The sequence below is a fragment of the Syngnathus scovelli genome, chromosome 4 (assembly GCF_024217435.2).
Source record: "Syngnathus scovelli strain Florida chromosome 4, RoL_Ssco_1.2, whole genome shotgun sequence".
NCBI lineage: Eukaryota > Metazoa > Chordata > Actinopteri > Syngnathiformes > Syngnathidae > Syngnathus > Syngnathus scovelli.
This window is the reverse complement of record NC_090850.1, coordinates 800,067-819,686: the sequence shown is the minus strand read 5'-3', so window position 1 is coordinate 819,686 and position 19,620 is coordinate 800,067. Positions and strand designations below refer to the sequence as shown.

Sequence of the window (19,620 nt, the reverse complement as noted above, 5' to 3'; positions counted from 1 at the left end):
TCAGAAGAATTGAATTTAAATGCTGATTGATTGGGTTTTAATACAATGCAGATTACTTCACTGGTTTCTTTTATATCAAACAAGTTGTTATCAAACAACTTGTTTGATTTAAAAGAAACCAGTGAAGTGATTAAAAAAAGGAAAAAGATGAACTTAGTACAATTACAATGCAGATTGTCCAAACAGCGCCACTGCTTTGTGTAATCTCTGAGTGATATGGCAGAGTAAGAGAAAGGGTTTAGAGCACAGGTGTCAAACTCAAGGCCCGGGGGCCAGATACGGCCCGCCACATCATTCTATGTGGCCCACGAAGACAAATTGTGCATCAAATTCGTGTGTCATTACTAGAATTGCAAATTGTCTTCACTTTTAATAATATCTTTTTTTTAAATATTTGACCAGTTTTTACTTGTCTGATTTGAAAACGAGTTATTTGTCAGTTTGTTTTGTAGCTTTTACTGTATATAATAGTGTTAAGAGTAAAACTGATGAAGTCATCACAAAAATCACGAAAAAAATCTTATATAAGCCGCACCTGAATATAAGCCGCAGGGTCCAAAATTTTTGAAAAAAGTCGGGGTTTATATATGATATAAAAGAAACCAGTGAAGTAATCTGCATTGTATTAAAACCCAATCAATCAGCATTTAAATTCAATTCTTCTGACATTTTGCTCACCAAAAACAGGTTGTAATGAATGTGAACTTTTAATGCATTTTATTCAGAAGGTTACTTTGAACCTTAAATGGCGGCGCGGCATACTTATGGATTTTTACGGCCTCCGGCCTCCAGGAGGCGCTCTAGCAAGAAGCAAGAGCGAGACAGGCGAAGAAGAGACAATGCGCCGAAGAAGACGTGCTAGTTTTTATTTACATTTCGCACATCACGCGATCAAGACGGACATTACTGAAAGGAAGCCTTTATACACAAACCGTCATCATGGGGGACAGAAGAAATGCATATGATGCCGCTTTTAAGCCAAAGGCAGTCGATGTTGATGACATTATCTTGTGTCTACTCTGGAGCGTACTTATGGATTTTTACGGCCTCCGGTCTCCAGGGGGCGCTCTAGCCGGAAGCAAGAGCGAGACAGGCGAAGAGATAATGCGCTGAAGAAGACGTGCTAGTTTTTGTTTACATTTCGTGCATCACGCGATCAAGACGGACATTACTGAAAGGAAGCCTTTATACACAAACCGTCATCATGGGGGACAAAATAAATGCATATGATGCAGCTTTTAAGCCAAAGGCAGTCGATGTTGATGACATTATCTTGTGTCTACTCTGGAGCGTACTTATGGATTTTTACGGCCTCCGCTCTCCAGGGGGCGCTCTAGCAGGAAGCAAGAGCGAGACAGACGAAGAAGACATAATGCGCCGAAGAAGACGTGATCGTCTCGCGGATCACGCACACACCCACATTCACACAAAGACAGGAAGCTTTTATACACAAACCGTCATTATGGGGGATAAAATAAATGAATATGATGCCGCTTTTAAGCTATACGTGTCGCTCGCTAGTTTAATATAATGTAGCGCTTCGTGCATGAATAAGATTAGCATGAACAGAACCTCTTCACACTCGAAGAAATGCATAAAACCGACGACGAAAGAGAGACTGAGAAAGTGTGAGGCGAAGGATATCTAACGCTATTCCAATCGGACACTAAAGAGGAAGACTTGGTTTCAGTGCACAGGAGGAAGATGAAGACGGCTCTTTTTCTACTTTTACTGGTATGTTTTTTTTTAACCAGCCCTGTTCGTGCTGTGCTACCGTGTTGTTGCTGTGTAACCGCCGCCATTACCGCCGCGTCTCAGTGACTTTGCTGTGTTAATTCCGTGTTGTTGTGGTATTACTGCCGCGTCACAGGCAGTGTTTGGAAAGAAATGTTAAGGTATGTTATTAAAGCTTTGGAAAAACTTTCTGTGTCCAGTCTTTCTTTGCTAATAACTCGCGTGCACACTTCCGCGTTGCTGCGGTACTACTGCTACGTCACAGGCAATGTTTAGAAAGACATGTTCAAGTATGTTATTAAAACGTTAAAAAGGCTTTCTATGTACCGTCTTTCTTTGTAAAAAACTCGTGTGCAAGTGCGGCTTATAGTCCGGTGCGGCTTATGTAAGAAAAAAAAAAGAAATATCCCTGAATTTTACCTGGTGCAGTTTATAATCCGGTGCGGTTTATAGTCCGGCAATTACGGTAGTAGGCTGGGCCTACTGAAGCTGAGAATATACTGCACAATATTAACTGTCTTTAATATGAAACCAGATTAATCTTATTTTTAATGATCTGTCTTAATGAGTGCAAACAAATTTCGTGTCATCACACTTTTTTTCTCTTTCACTGCACTCCTGCAGTCTACTTGCTGCTGCTGGCTCCTGAAACTTGGGATCTTTTTGCCTTCACAAGTGTATCAATATTGGGTGTCAAATCCTGAGTAGCAGCACATTTAACAATATCATTCAAGTGTTTATTTGTTAACCTTGAGCGCTGCTTTGTTTTAGTATTGTTCATTACGGAAAAAACCTGTTCACAAAGATAAGTAGTCCCAAACATGGATAGAACGTTTGCAGCCATGGCTGTTAATTTGGGGTAACCTGGCACGAGATATTGATAAAACATATCCAATCCCACGGACCCAAATTTATCCTTCATAGCGGAATCGCACTGCAAGTCAATAAGCTTGAGTTGAATGTCAGCTGGCATATCAGAAGGCTTCACTGTAAATGGCGAGCAGAAAAAGCCAAATTTGTTCTCAAGTTCACTGAATACCTGAAACCTCTGCTCAAACTCTCGCAGCAAATCTGTTATGTTGTCTTTATATTTTTTCAAATCATTATCGGGATGGTCCGGTGCCTCCGGACGAACAGCTGTGAGACAAGAGAAATGCACAGAGTCACCGCTGGATATCTGCGTCTCCCACAGTGACAGTTTCATCTTGAACGCACTTATGCTGTCGTAATATTGAGTGACAACTCTGTTTCGGCCCTGCAATGTAGCAAGTGTTGTGTAATATCAGTCAAACGCAAGATCCTGCACCCATTCCTTGCATTTAAGTTCCTTTACTGGGCGTCCCTTCTTCTCCATAAACTGTCCAATTTCCCCTCGTAGCTCAAAGAAGCGCTTGAGTACTGCACCTCTGCTTAACCACCGCACGTCAGTGTGGTATGGTAGACCAGCAAGAATGTCATTATCACGGAGAAATGTGTCAAACTGACGGTGATTTAGACCGCGCGCTCTGATGAAATTGACAGTTTTCACAACCACACTCATAACATGGTCCATTTTCAGTGTTTTGCAACATAACGCCTCCTGATGCAAAATACAGTGAAATGCCCAAAACTCTTGTCCTCCATTTGCGGTCTGTACTTTGTCACGGAATTTTGTAGCAACGCCTGCCGTTCTCCCGACCATTGATGGCGCACCGTCGGTAGCCAGGCTCACAGCACGCGACCAGTCCGCTCCCGCCCAGTCTAGCGCTCCAACGAGAGCGCTGAAAATGTCGTCTGCTGTTGTGGTGTCATTCATGGGTACCAATTCAAGCAGCTCCTCGGTGATGGTCAAAGTTTCATCAACACCTCTAATAAATATGGCCAGTTGAGCAATATCTGTGACATCAGTACTCTCATCTATTGCAATTAAAAATGCGATAAATGACTTGATTTTCTCTTCCATTTGGCGCGTCAAGTCACTTGAGAGTTCTGTCACCCGATCTGCGACAGTGTTCCTCGTCAGACTAATATTGGCAAAGGCAGGTCGCTTTTCAGGGCACACGACTTCCGCAGCCTTCAACATGCATGTTTTCACAAACTCCCCATCAGAAAATGGCTTGGATGCCTGCACCAGCTCGTTAGCAATAATGTAGCTGGCTCTTACAGCCCCATTAGCGATATCGCGGCGGCGCGTAAAAGTAGACTGCTGTTTCTTCAGACCAGCCACAAATTTGTTTATCTCGTCTTTCCTTATTTGTCCTTTCAAGTGGTCATACTTGTCTTTATCATGAGTCTCATAGTGGCGCCGAATATTAAACTCTTTGAACACTGCAACTTACTGACTACATACCAAGCACACTGGTTTTGCATTCACTTCTGTGAATAAATAATGCTCAGTCCATTTTTCCTTGAAAACTCTGCACTCCCGTGTCCACTTTTCTTCTTTTTGACAGTGCCATTTTGGGAAGGGTGTGTTGACTGATAACTTGTGGTGAATTGTGAAGCAAGATTTACGGTTTAGTTTTAGTACTAACTCGTGTCAATGCCGCTGGACGTGAGCTCTTTTACACATTTACTGGCCTCCCGTGGCCAGAGGGAGCACTTGGTTTGTATTTGTTTTAAAAAATCATAACTTTTGATAGAAATGAGCTAGAGACTCGCTTCTTTTTTTGACATACTCAGAAATTTATGCCGGGCCGGATTAAATGATCCAACGGGCCGGATCCGGCCCGCGGGCGGTATGTTTGACATGCCCGATCTACAATCTCTGAGTCTTGCCATGTGCAGAAGTTTGCGAACAACACTGCGATGGTTGGTTGTATCAGGGATGGATGGGAGGAATAGTAGGAAGCAGGTCCAGCGCTTCATCAGTTGGTGTGACTCTAACCACTACCATTTGTAGTGTTTTTTAGCCGAGGTAGCGTTATCCTTTTTTTTTTGTGCGTGTGCTTTAAACGAAGTAGCATTTACTTGCACTTTTGGATGATTAAAAGCTATAAACGGGAGAAGACTTGCCCATACAACCATACATGACACATAATAAAATAAATCCTCTCACAATATTTATGAACGTCTTGTAAACAGGCATTGCAGTCAAGCTATGAAGTAAGCTAATGCTAGCGCTAGCGTTAGCGAGACGGTAACAAATGCATTGAACATATTTAGGGTGACCGGACATGTTTGCATGTTCTCCCCATGGCCGCGTGGGTTTTCTCCGGGAACTCCGGTTTCCTCACACAAAAACATGCTTGGTAGGCACTTTGAGCACTCCACATTGCTCCTAGGTGTGAGTGTGAGTGCGGAAACTTGTCCGTTTCTCTGTGCCCTGCTGGCAACCGGTTCAGTGTCCCCCGCCTACTGCCCGATGACTGCTGGGATAGGCTCCAGCACACCCGCAACCCTCGTGGGGACAAGCGGAATAGAAAATGGATGGATGGAGTTTGAAAGACGGTTAAATTTTGAAATATACTGAACCTACTTTGTATGCCAAGGCCCCATTTCCTGTCTAAGACGTATAATTTCTTCAGCTTCATGAAAATACACATGCACCGTCTGGAAAAAATAGTAACCTTGCAGAAGGCTTGTGGTCTCCAGAGATGCGCCACATACATTACATTGACACGTTAACTCCCAATGCTTTCTTTCCCTTGCCTCCCTCCCTCCCCGTGTGGTGAATACTTTTTGGATTCATTGAATTTGGCATTTTGGCTCTTCCTCAGAATACTCAAGCTATTTGTGAAACTCAGTCTAAAATAGCATTTTCATCATGAGAGTTGACTTGAATCTACTTTGTATGAATGTAAAAAATAAACATACGCAAAGAAGCCCAGCATGCCTTCTTCTCTGTAGATGGTGATAATGGAATCAAAGACTCCGCTGAAAGAGATGAATATTAGTCAGAAAATAATCATGTCACTATAGTTTCTCAAGCTACAGTAGTGTTCATAATAATAGTGGCTCTCTGACTAAAAAGATTATCCATCTTTTGAGCACAATTTTTAGTTACGTAGGAAAAAAGGTCTAAGGAGATTCTCACAAATCCAGTACGACCAAGCATTTATGATTCAGGGGTGCTGGAGAGGAGGGTCCGTCGGGAAGTAAAATCTTAAATTCAGGAGGAGCGATGTGGTTTTCATCCTGGCCGTGGACCGGTGGACCAGCTCTACACCCTCAGCAGCGTCAATTCAATAAAACAGCTATCAACTACCAAATAAAACTACCATTCAAAATATCTGGTAGTAAGGCCTGTATTTTTGTTCCAAATTTCCTTTTGGGTGCTTGAAATTATGGCATGAATGTAACGTCATGCTGTAGCTTCTGCCGACAGCATGCAGAATGGCACAGTCGGGTTTGCTTCCTGCCTTTTAATTTTTTAAAAATCGAAATTATATTGTGTGAAATTACATTGTTCTATTGATATTGACCAGGCATCTTTTGCGATATACAGTAATCCCTCGCTACATTGGGGTTCATTTATCGCGGCCTCAGTGCATCGCTGAATTTTTATCCCCCCCCCCCCAAAAAAAAACCTCTAAAATACAAAAAAATAAATAAATTGTGGAATTCTGATACGAAAGTTGCCCACACGCCAGGAGAAGGCAGGGAGTGCCCACACAATTGCATACGTACACTTGTACCTTTTTATAAAAAAAGTTGTTAGAATAATAAGTTAAAGTCCCAATGATCATCGTCACACACACATCTGGGTGTGGTGAAATTTGTCCTCTGCATTTAACCCATCCCCATGTGATTTTGATCCATCCCCTGGGGGAGAGGGGAGCAGTGAGCAGCAGCGGTGCCGCGCTCGGGAATCATTTGGTGATCTAACCCCCCAATTCCAACCCTTAATGCTGAGTGACAAGCAGGGAGGCAATGGGTCCCATTTTTATAGTCTTTGGTATGACCCGGCCGGGGTTTGAACCCACAACCTTCCAGTCTCAGGGCGGACACTCTACTACTAGGCCACTGAGCTGGTAATAAGAGTTCTAAAAACATATTTACAGTGTTGTACCTTGTTATAAATTTTTTTATAATAATAAAAGAGTTCTAAAAACATATTTACAGTATAAACACTTGTATGTTGTTATAAAAAAGTTATGATAATAAAAGAGTTCTACAAACATTCACAGTATGTATACTTTAGCTACATCTACGTTACGCACGCGCACGCACGCACGCACACACGTATCATATTTATTAATATTTAGATTATTTCTACGTGTTAATACAGTATTTACATGTTTGCAACTATTATTTAATGTTGTAATGATGACATATGCACTTATGTGGTTTAATATACACTTATTGATACACAAAAATTTATGTATGTTAAAGAGGGTGACCCTACTTTGCGGATTTTCACATATTGCCTGGTGGTCTTAGAACCAATTATCCGCGATAAACGAAGGATTACTGTATATTGATATTAGATCATTGCCCAACCCTACTTTAACATCCCATTTTCCTCAGGCTTTAAAGGTGAAAAGCATGTTCAGCAGGTGCTGGCTTCTTCCTTAAATAGGGGACACCTGATTCACACCTCTTTTTTCCCACAAAATTGACCAACTTACTGTCTGAATGCCACATTACTGTTATTGGGAACACCCCAGTTTCTACTTATTTATTTATTTTCACTAATAGCCCACTTTCACCCCCTGAAGTGTGCATAGCATGATTGCTTGGTCTCGTTGGATTTGTATCTACTGGTACCATTTCCCCTGTAACAATAAAGAAATAGTCAAAACTTGGACTAATCCTTTTAGTTACACATCACTACTATTCTCAACACTATAGTAGTTTGGAGAACATTTTTACCTGTACTTTGCTTCTCTTCCAATAAACTGCACCATACATCGCAATGTAATCACTGAAAGACAAGTCACAGAAAATGAATCACATTAGAATCAACTTTCTTGAAACCAACATGTTCAAAAAAATCATATCGAGATGAATGGCACAAAGTGTTAAACGTAACTGTCAAAAGTACCATTTTTCTTTGTAATTATACGTTCTATGTGTTGTGATGGTGTTTGGGCTCTAACTGCCTGTAGGTATGTGTGAGTGTGAATGGTTGTCTATGAGTGAAAATAGAAATAGAAAATAGATGGATATATGTTTTGTTCTCTATCTTGTCACAGGGTTGGATGTTGTCTGGTGTCTTTCAGTACCGTATTTTCCGGACTATAAGTCGCTCCGGAGTATAAGTCGCACCAGCCATAAAATGCCCCAAAAAGTGAAAAAAAACATATATAAGTCGCTCCGGAGTATAAGTCGCATTTTGGGGGCAATTTATTCGACAAAATCCCACACCAAAAACAGTCATGAACGAGCAACAACAGGCTAAACGATAGCAACAACAGGCTAAACGATAGGTATGCTAACGTGACAAACACAAACAAAGAGCTGAGAACGGGCCTGACGTAACATATAGAGTGATTAAGGACAACTATTACATGAATAACATGTTTATAAAACCATCAGTGTCACTCCAATTCATTAAATAGCAACAACAGGCTAAACGATAGGTATGCTAACGTGACAAACTCAAACAAAGAGCTGAGAACGGGCCTGACGTAACATATAGAGTGATTAAGGACAACTATTACATGAATAACATGTTTATAAAACCATCGGTGTCACTCCAATTCATTAAATAGCAACAACAGGCTAAACGATAGGTATGCTAACATGACAAACACAAACAAAGAGCTGAGAACGGGCCTGACGTAACATATAGAGTGATTAAGGACAACTATTACATGAATAACATGTTTATAAAACCATCAGTGTCACTCCAATTCATTAAATCCATCGATCGTTCTTTGTCAACAATGGGTGCGCACGGCTGAGGGCGCTTGCGCTTCAAAATATTCCACAGGCTCATATAACGATAGATAAACTATATTTTAAATAACTATAATACAAGCCAATAATATTATCAAACCATCCGTGCACTTTAATTCCATTAAATCCATCGATCAAATTCCTCGTCCTTTGTCAACATCGCCGCGCGTGCGCCCTGACGTCAGCCTCGTCTTTATTCCACAGATCTACTATATAACTATATTGTAGCGTTAACAAAGTACAAGGATAGACGTAGGTTTGGTAAACGGCTCTTTATTAAACAAAACAAACTTCCAAGCGTGTGGCGGCGTGGACTTCCAGACAGACCGGGCGTGCGTAATGGCCATGTCCGAGCCCCACGCACCGTTCGCGGACAGCCACTCGGCCGAGCGTCGGCCCCCGACTCAGTAGAGACCGGGCGTGCGTAAAAGCCATAATAGTTTTTCAAACCTTCTATGTCACTCCAAATCCTTAATTCCTTCAAACTCGTTGTCCTCCGTGTCACTTAGAAATGGTCACCGCTAATGATGGTAGTCCTTGTGTGGGCACGTTTGTATGTAAACAACCGGCGCGCCGCGCTACTGACGTCACTTGAAATAGTAATCCATTGGTACATCACGGTTCTCCAAACTTTCTTTCTGCTGCTCGATTACTGTTTTCAGCTGCATATTTTACAACTTGAAGTTTGTAACCTGCAAAATATGAGTTTCTTTTTGGTGCCATTTTTCTTAAGCCCACCCAGTTGATGAGTCACGGCCAACGGTAAAATTTAGAGCGCCCTCATCCAGTTTCGTCTGAAAATATAATTTTTTTTGGTTGTTTTATCAAAGTCAAAGTCTGCTTTATCGTCGATATATTTTTTTATATACTAAGACACACAAAGAGATTGAAATTACATTTCCACTATCCCTCGGTGAGATAGTACACATATGCATACAAGCATCACAAAAAAAAACCAAGAAGGCACTAACAATGAATAAATAAGAGTATTGAATAAATGATAAATAAACAAATAATAATAAATAATAATAATAAATATAAGAGGAGCAAAAATGGAGCAAGTGTACATACAGCAGACAGTGGACTTGGATATGGTGCTTTAAAGTGTTAATTGCTTTATTTGACGTTTTCTCTATTTTTTATGTTTTGAATATGTTCAAGATAAAGAAATAAAAGCATGTGAAGTGATCAACTATACTAAAAATAACATGGGAAGTGGTCAACTATACTTGTAAGTGATGTCTTAATGATCAAGTAAAAATTTGTGAAAAAAAACATATATAAGTCGCTCCTGAGTATAAGTCGCCCCCCCACCCAAACTATGAAAAAAACCGCGACTTATAGTCCGGAAATTACGGTATATAGGCTCGTTACTCAATCACACCGTCTAGCATGCCTCTTGCCTATTTGTCAGGCACTCTACAGCCCAGTCTGTTGTTGTCACTTAGTACCGTTAACTGCCAGTTGTGTGATTTTGTTTTCAACTTTTGCAGATTTGTAGCATAAAGACTTTCAGTGAGTGTCCTGTCTGGTTCTGGGTTAAGCTTCTGCTTCTCATTTCACATGTCACATGGCTGTAGATAGGCATTCTGATTCAACTGCATTCACATAGTAATAAGAATTAGCCTTCCATTTTCACAAATATTAGGGCATTACCATTTTGTACTGTTCCATTTTATACATGACCATACCCAGAAATAGGAAATAGAATATGTCACACCCAACTATAGGTTGCATTTTGGGGGAATTTTATTTGACAAACCCCAACACCAAGAACAGACATTAATAGGCAACAGGCTGAGCGGTACGGTATGCTAACATTACATAAACACATAAAAGAGGAACTGAGAACGTGTGCGGAAACGGTGTGCGAGGAGGCAGAAGAGGGGCAAGCGCGGAGGCGTCCGGGCCAGGCTGGCGGCCAACCCAGCGCGACCGGCGGTGCCCTCCATTCTTCTGGCGAATGTTCGATCGCTGGACAACAAAATGGATTACGTTCGCCTGCTGAGGTCTACGAACCGGACGGTGCGGAACTGCTGTGTGCTCGTGTTCACCGAGACCTGGTTGAGTGACAACATCTGCAGTGCATCTGGAGCGGCTAGCGTGCCATTGTACGAGGGGGAAAGTCGCGTGGAGGTGGAATATGCGTCTACATCCGAGAAGAATGGTCCCGGGACTCTGTGGTGGTATGTAAGCACTGCTCGCCGCTTGTGGAGTTTGTGATCATTAAGTGCCGTCCTTTTTATCTGCCGAGGGAATTTACCGCGATTCTGCTAGTCGCGGTATACATCCCGCCTTCCAACATCGAAGGAAACAGGATCGCGGCGCTTGGTGAACTGTACCAGGCTGTCAGTGAACAGCAAACAGCGCACCCTGACGGTTTCACCATCTTCGCTGGAGACTTCAATCATGCCAACCTGAAGTCTGTTTTCCCGAGGCTTCACCAGCATGTTCCTTTTCCGACACGTGGAGACAGCTTCCTGGACCTAGTCTACTCGGCGCAAAAGGGAGCTTTCAAAGCCACCCCCCTCCCCCATCTGGGGCTTTCTGACCATCTCACCGTTTTGCTTTTGCCCGCATACAGAAAATTGGTAAAGGCATCCAGGCCGGTTCGGAGGCAGGTTCGAGTGTGGCCTGAGGGTGCCTCCGATGCACTTCGTGACTGCTTCGATACCACTGACTGGGACTTCTTTAAGCAGGCAGCCACCTACAACGATTGGACGGACATAGAGGAGTATACTGACTCTGTTACCTCTTACATCACGAAGTGCATCGATGATGTGACTTGCTCGAAATCCATCGTCACTCGCGCGAACTGGAAGCCGTGGCTAACGGGGGCTGTCCTCAGACTGTTGAGGGCCAGGGACAAGGCTTTCAGAGCAGGGGATGAGGCTGGCTTGAGGACAGCGAGGGCCGACCTGTCCCGAGGCATCAAAGAAGCGAAGAAGGCGTTCTCGTGCAAGGTCTCCACCCACTTCAAGGACAGCAAGGACGCACGTAGCCTTTGGCGGGGCATTCAGACCATCACGGACTACAAGCCCGCGCCGAGGAGCTGTGAGGGCGACGTCCGTCTGCTGAACGATCTGAACCGCTTCTTTGCTCGCTTCGACGCCCAGAACAGCACTTGCCCGCTGAAGACCACTCCCCCCCCCCACACGAGCAGCCCCTGCGCCTCTCTGCCGACGGTGTGAGGAGGGCGCTTGCCGCTATTGAAACCCGTAAGGCGGCGGGCCCTGACAACATCCCGGGTCGAGCGCTGAAGGACTGCGCTGGGGAGCTGTCGGGTGTCTTCACGGACATCTTTAACGTTTCCCTGCAGCAGGCCATCGTCCCCTCGTGTTTCAAGGCTGCCACCATCGTTCCTGTGCGGAAGAAACCTGCACCGTCCTGCTTCAATGACTACCGCCCTGTGGCACTGACGCCCATCATCATGAAGTGCTTTGAGCGGCTGGTCATGGAGCACATCAAGTCCGTTCTCCCCCCCACCATTGACCCTTTCCAGTTTGCGTACCGTGCCAAGCAGTCCTCTGAGGATGCCATCTGCTCTGCCCTCCACTCGGCCCTCACCCATCTGGAGAGAAAGGACTCATATGTGAGGTTGCTGTTTGTGGACTTCAGCTCTGCCTTCAACACCATTGTGCCGCAGCGACTCATCTGCAAACTCAGTACCTCCCTCTGCAACTGGCTACTGGACTTCCTCTGTCAGAGGCCTCAGGTGGTGCGTGTTGGCGATAAAATCTCCGCCAGCATCATGCTGAGCACGGGGGCCCCCCAGGGCTGCGTGCTCAGTCCATTACTCTTCACCCTGCTGACGCATGACTGCACTGCGACCTACAGCGACAACCGCATAGTGAAGTTTGCTGACGACACGACTCTGGTGGGTCTCATCACGAAGGGCGACGAGACTCGGTACAGGTCGGAAGTTGACCTTCTGACCCCGTGGTGCAGGGACAACAACCTTCTGCTGAACGTCAATAAGACCAAGGAAATCATTGTTGACTTCCGGAAGGGTCACACAACACACCTGCCGCTGATCATCGACGGTGCTGTGGTGGAGAGGGTGAGCTGCACCAAGTTCCTGGGGGTGCACATCAGTGAGGACCTCTCCTGGTCCGCAAACACCTCGTCACTGGCAAAGAAAGCTCAGCGCCGCCTGTACTTCCTGCGGAAGCTCAGGCGTGCATGTGCTCCTCAGGCAGTCCTGTCTACATTCTACCGTGGCACCATTGAGAGCGTCCTCACCAGTTGCATCGCTGTCTGGGGTGGTAACTGCACTGAACAGAACTTGAAGGCCCTGCAGCGCATAGTGAATACGGCTGGTAAGATTATTGGTGCTTCGCTCCCCTCCCTGAAGGACATTTACACCTCCCATCTCGCCCGCAAGGCAACCTCGATTGCCAGAGATGTGAGTCACCCGGCTCACTCTTTGTTTGACCTTCTTCCCTCTCGGAAGAGGTACAGGAGCCTGCGCTCCCGCACCACCAGACTTGCCAACAGCTTCTTTCTCCAGGCTGTTAGGGCCCTGAACTCGCTACCCCCTTCTGCGTAGCGTGTGGCACTGTTGCGCTATTTTCGGGAATGTCTGCTGTACGCGCACTTGCTCCTTTTTTTTCCTGCTCCTCTTATTTATTTATTTATTGTTGTGTTATTTATTCATTATTTATTCAGCACGCTTTTGTTATACTTGTTTACTTGTTTGTCTGTTGTGAGCCATGTCTTGTCACCGTGGGATAGGGGGGAACGAAATTTCGGTTTCTTTGTGTGTCTTTGGCATGTGGAGAAATTGACAATAAAGCTGACTTTGACTTTGACTTTTTAACGTGCCTGACGTAACATATTAAGAGTTATTCAAATATCTACAACAAGTTTATTGAACCATCTGTATCACTCCAAATCATTAAATCCATCGAAATCTTCGTCCTCTGTGTCACTTATAACCAACTCTGCTGACTCCGGAAGTAAATGCGGCGCTGACGTCAGACTCGTTGTCAGTTGCAGTTTAAATTATTCCACAGGCCTATATAACTATTTATAAACTACCGTAATTTTCAGACTATAAATTGCATTTTTTTTTTCATAGTTTGGGTGGGGGGGCGACTTATACTCAGGATCAACTTACTCAAAATTCAAAAACCCGTGATGTACTGAAATCGCGATAAACGAACCGCGATGTTTAGTTGCAGTTCAGATGACAGTAATCCCTTGCTACATCACCGTTCGTTTATCGCGGTTTCACTACATTGCGGATTTCATACCGCGCAAATAATTTTCTTTGCTCGTACGCATTATCTTTGGTCTGCTATGTCCAAGCACGCAACATAGACCATGGCGGAGAAGTAGAATAGATAAGACGACTTTGGCAAAATTGTTTACTGTTATATACAACATTCCATTACACAGAACAATGGCATCACAAGTCAATTTAATGTGAATGAATGAATAAATAAATTAATTTAATAAATACTTGTATGTATTTTTTGTTCCACAAAAGAGAATGATATATAAAACTATCAAAAGGGTTTGTTTTGAAGTTGTAATGCAAAATAAAACAGCTGATTCCAAAAGGGGAATTTAGTATATGAAAAGAACTATGCTATTCTGTTGCACTTTGTTGCAGTCAATATTTGGCTTCAAGTCAGCAGTCCAGCATCTGGTTTTCTAAAACAATTGGAAAAATATGTGTACATGCCTCAACTACTTTAAATATCCCAATTGACCTTGTGACAACATCGACATCAAGGCGCAAATAAACGTCATTTTTGCTTGTTACTTTTTACCGTCAACAAAACACAATATTTTCATCTCACTAATCACAGGAATGAAGCACCGTATTTTCCGGACTATAAGTCGCAGATTTTTTCATAGTTTGGTGCGATTTATAATCAGGAGTGGTTTATATATGAAATTATTAACACATTATTACTTGATCATTAACACATTACTTACTACAAACCGGATTCGGTTGAAGTTGGGAAATAGTGTAAAATGTAAATAAAAACAAAATACAAACCCTTCTCAACCCATATCCAATTGAATACATTACAAAGACAACATATTTAATGTTCAAACTGATAAACTTAATTGTTTTTTGCCAAATAATAATTAACTTAGAATTTCATGGTTGCAACACATCCAGTAGAAGTTGGGAAAGGTGGCAAGAAATACTGAGAAAACTGAGAAAAGCTCATCAAACACCTATTGCCTATTCAAGATGGCGGCGCGTGCACACGCAGCGGCCACTCTCTGTCCCGTTCGGTGTTTTGTGAGTGTTTACTGAGTGTTTGTCTGGCAGTTTTGTGTGTATTCGTCTCGTGTGATACGTCGTGCTACTAGTGCGGCGGGCATGTTCTGCTCAACATCGGCGGAAGTGGGTTTTATGGCGTTCTGGACTTTGGTGTGGAGAGATTTGCTGCTGGTGTTAGCGCTCGGACTGGTTCGTCATGGAGCGACGCCGGACTGGCCTGCTCTTCCTCCCCCGGTTGGACTGCGTCCTGAGCTCGGACTGCTCCGTCCTGGAGCATTGTTGGGATGCGTCGGCAGCGGGTCTGCGAGGCAGCGGAAGAGGGGCCAGCGCGGAGACGTCGGGCCAGGCTTGCGGCCAACCCAGCTCGCCCATCCGTGCCTTCCATTCTCCTGGCGTACGTTCGTTCGCGGGACGACAAGATGGGTTGCGTTCGCCTGATAGGATCCACGAACCGGACAGTGCGTGCCTGCTGTGTGCTCGTGTTCACAGTGGCCTGGTTGACTGTCATCTTACCGGACTCTGCTGTGCATCGGGAGCGGCTAGCGTGCTATCACGCTTATTGTTCATTGATGTTGACTTCTTATGTTATTTTTCCTGTGTTGTTTACTTGTATGTGCGTTGTGAACTCTGTCTTGTCACCCTGGGATAGTGAGAAACGTAATTTCGATCTCTTTGTGTGTCTTGACATGCGGAGGAATTGACAATAAAGGAGACTTTGACTTTGACTTTTTGACTTTGATTTGGAACATCCCACATATGATCAGGCTAATTGGGAACAGGTGGGTACCATGATTGGGTATAAAACGAGCCTTCCCAAACATGCTTAGTCATTCACAAGCAAGGATGGGGCGAAGTTCACCACTTTGTCCACAACTGTGTGAGAAAATAGTTGAACAGTTTAAAAACAACATTTCTCAAAGGAAAATTACAAGGAATTTAGGGATTTCAACATCTACGGTCCATAATATCATCAAAAGGTTCAGAGAATCTGGTGAAATCACTGCACGTAAGCGCCACGGCCGGAAACCAAGACTGAATGACCGTGACCTTCGATCCCTCAGACGACACTGCCTTTAAAAACGACATGAATGTTAAAGGATATCACTAAATGGGGTCAGGAAAACTTCAGAAAACCACTGGCAGTAAATACAGTTCGTCACTACATCAGTAAGTGCGGGTTAAAACTCTACCATGCAAAGCAAAAGCCGTTTATAAACAACATCCAGAAACGCCGCTGGGTTCTCTGGGCCCAAGCTCATGTAAAATGGACTGATGCACAATGGAAAAGTGTTTTGTGGTCTGATTAGTCCACTTTTCAAATTGTTCTTTGAAACACTGGACGTCGTGTCCTCCGGACCAAAGAAGAAGCGGACCATCCGGACTGTTATCAATGCAAAGTTCAAAAGCCAGCATCTGTAATGGTATGGGGGGTGCATTAGTTCCCATGGCATGGGTGACTTACATTTCTGTGAAAGCAACATAAATGCTGAAAAGTACATACAGATTTTGGAGCAACATATGCTGCCATCCAAGCGACGTCTTTTTCATGGACGCCGCTGTTTATTACAACAGCGTGGCTTTGAAGTAAAAGCTATCCTTCGCCACACACTTTCTCAGTCTCTTTTGTCGTCGCTTTTAAGCATTTCTTCTAGCATTTTCCATGATGAGAGTCTGTTCGCGCTAAGTTACATTAAACTAGCGAGCTACACGTATAGCTCCAGAGTAGACGTGACTGGGAAATAAATAAAGAAAAAGGTGACGCAACACGATGTCATCAACAATGGCCCAAATCGAATGCCTTTAACTTAAAAGCGGCATCATATGCATTTCTTTTGTCCCCCATAATGACGGTTTGTGTATAAAAGCTTCCTTTCTTCAGTAATGTCTGTCTTGTTCTCGTTCTGTCTCTTCTTTGTGTGAATTATATAGCACTATTTGCCTGGCGGATGGACATGCGATCAACACCACTTTTCTCCCCAGTGACCGTGTCACATATCCCTCCGCCCAGCAAAGCGGTGCCGCACAACAGCGGTCCACAGCCAACAGCGGTCCACAGCCTTTTTACGAGTGTATAAAAGTGATCAAGTCATCACAAAAATCACGGAAAAACCCCATAGATAAGCCGCACCTGACTATAAACCGCAGGGTTCAAAATTTGAGAAAAACGTCGTGGCTTATTGTCCGAAAATTACGGTAGTTATATAGATCTGTGGAATAATTGCAGCCGCAACTGACGACGAATCGTCTGATGTACTTCCGGAGTAAGCAGCAATGTTTTTTTTTTAAAGTGACACAGAGGACGAAGATTTCGATGGATTCAATTATTTGGAGCGACATGAATGGTTTGATAAAATTGTTATTTGTTATAGTTATTTGATACATAGTATATATATAGTTATATGGGCCTGTGAAATAATTTGAACTGCAGCAGACAACGAGTCCGACATCAGCGCCGCATGCACTTCCGGGGTCCAAAGCGGTGTTGTGTACACAAAAGACAAAGCTTTCGATGGATTTGATGATTTGAAGAGACGCAGATAGTTTGATGAATGTGTTATTTATGTAATTAATTATTTGAATAACTGTTAATGTCGCGCCAGGCACGTTCTCAGCTCCACGTTTGTCCTGTTGTTGCCTGTTCATGTCTGTTCTTGGTGTTAGATTTTGTCAAAGTTCTCCCAAAAATGCGACTTGTACTCCGTACAAGTATGTCCGGTGTGACATATCTTTTTTTTCTTCTTTATTATGCATTTTATGGCTGGTGCGACATGTACTCCGGAGCAATTTGGAATCCGGAAAATACGGTACATCACTCACAGGCAGAACTCAACTGAAAACACTCCCATGGGCCCACATTCCCCTACAATGCATTACACAGGAAGTTAACAGGGCATATATGTTTTCTAATTTTCCATGTCCCTTCACTAAGGTTAGGTTGACGTAGTAAAAAATGCTTTGGGTGGCTTCAGAATGCCAAACCGACCTAGGCACAAAGAATTTACCACCTACAACGCTTGTTTGAGGTGTAACACTCACTTTCACTTTTTATTGCTTTAAACACATTTTCAAACTCCGCTATACACATTTTCAAATTGTCCACCTCCCTTCATTATAGTTAGGTTGAGATAGGAAAAAATACTTTTGGATGCTTCAGGATGCCAAATTAACCTTGGCACATTTAGAATTTACCAGGACGTGGAAATTGAAGCTCAGCCATTTACTTACCAAAGGTTTGTTCAACTGTCAAGATTTTATGAACTATTATCAAATAAAAAACTACTGCATTGCATTTCCAGTGTCAGAATTGAAGGTAAATGTCACGATCCACATCGTAGTCAAATTTGGCCCTCGGGCTAGAGTTTGACACCCCTGCTGTAAGTAGACGTCAAAGGTTCTGTCACTTATAATTCATCTTTCAATTTTTGGGTTTGGGTTGTGTGCAGTAAAAAGCTAAAAATTAAGCAATTCAGGCATTTTACCTCATTACCTGGCAGATGCTGAAAATAGATAGTACTAAAAAAAAAAAGAAAAAAACGTGGCATAAAAAAGTGGGGGCAAGGACCCCTCTTATCATCTAGACTAGTTGTGATGACGTTTTGATTGAATCTCTGCTGAAGATATTGTGGTAGGCTTGTGACATGCGTTCTGTCTGTGGCACAGTAAAATCTATTGAAAGAAAAAAAAATGCTTATTTACCTTTCATGAGTATGAGTTTATTTTTAAAAAGCCACTGGTGCTGTATCGAAATATATGGTTTTTTTTGGTATGTATATATTTTATTTAATAGTTTTTTTGGTATAAACTTATACAAAAAAAGCAATATATTGCTTTGTGTCAAATAATTAGGCAGTATATCTATACGTATGTATCGTATTCATGAAAAAACGTACGTCACACCCTAATTAATAACGCTCAAAAGAAATGTTTACATACCATGAAAGGGATGTGTGACTACGGTGGCAAAGGAACGAGCTATCATCTCTTTGGTTGTCTGTGGAGACAGAAATTTACAAAACACACATTTGAAACCTGAAATGCATTAATGAAAATCACGTCATCAATTCTGTCTCTGAGCTCTTCAGGAAGCTTCTTTTGCCTCCTGGTTCATGGTTATTTGTGCAGACAATCACTGTGAGCTACTAGGTCTTGTATCGACAGGTTTGAGTCTTCCCCAATTAAACCTAATAATTCCGTCTGTCACATACTTAGCTCATCCAAGCACACGTCCCATTTTGATGACCAAGTGCCGTGCGACTGTTTGTGGCCAAGAGAGCCAAATAATTTTGGCACACCTAATTAAGCCACTTTACAGTGCGGTGAGTTTTATTTTGAAGTCTAGGAAGAAAAAACCTGGCACCTATGAAACAAAAATGAACTGCCCTTTAAAACCGTTCATTGGCCCCACCCAGAATGAGCGCATTCACAAAAACGTTCACAAACCTAAAATGCGCGACGTTCAGTTCAAGTTCGTGAATATGAACAAGTTCATAAATTTATGTTCATTGAATGTGTTCAGGTACAACACTGCATATTAAATAGATTATATATATATATATATATATATATATATATATATATATATATATATATATATATATATATATATATGTATGTATGTATGTATGTATGTATGTATGTATGTATGTATGTATGTATGTATGTATGTTCGTTCGTACGTACATACGTACGTACGCACCAGAGATGGGACCAAGTCACACACGTGCAAGTTTCAAGTAAGTCTCAAGTCTTAACCTTAAAGTCAAGTCACAGATTATGTCAAGCCAAGTCAAGCCAAGTCCTTAAATAGGTCAAGTCAAGTC

At 42.9% G+C, this 19,620-nt stretch overlaps 1 protein-coding gene across 4 annotated transcripts in view; it reads right to left on the bottom strand.

Moving 5' to 3' along the window:
* Positions 1-19,620, bottom strand: part of LOC125966911 (mitochondrial carrier homolog 2) — a 90,858-nt gene that overhangs the window by 18,462 nt on the left and 52,776 nt on the right. For all 4 annotated transcript variants that reach the window (XM_049717495.1, XM_049717496.1, XM_049717497.2 and 1 more), the window contains 3 exons: positions 18,734-18,791; positions 7,528-7,579; positions 5,530-5,589 (listed from right to left, as the gene is read on the bottom strand). In XM_049717495.1, coding sequence (XP_049573452.1) covers positions 5,530-5,589; positions 7,528-7,579; positions 18,734-18,791 — 170 coding nt within the window. The remainder of the gene's footprint in view (positions 1-5,529; positions 5,590-7,527; positions 7,580-18,733; positions 18,792-19,620) is intronic.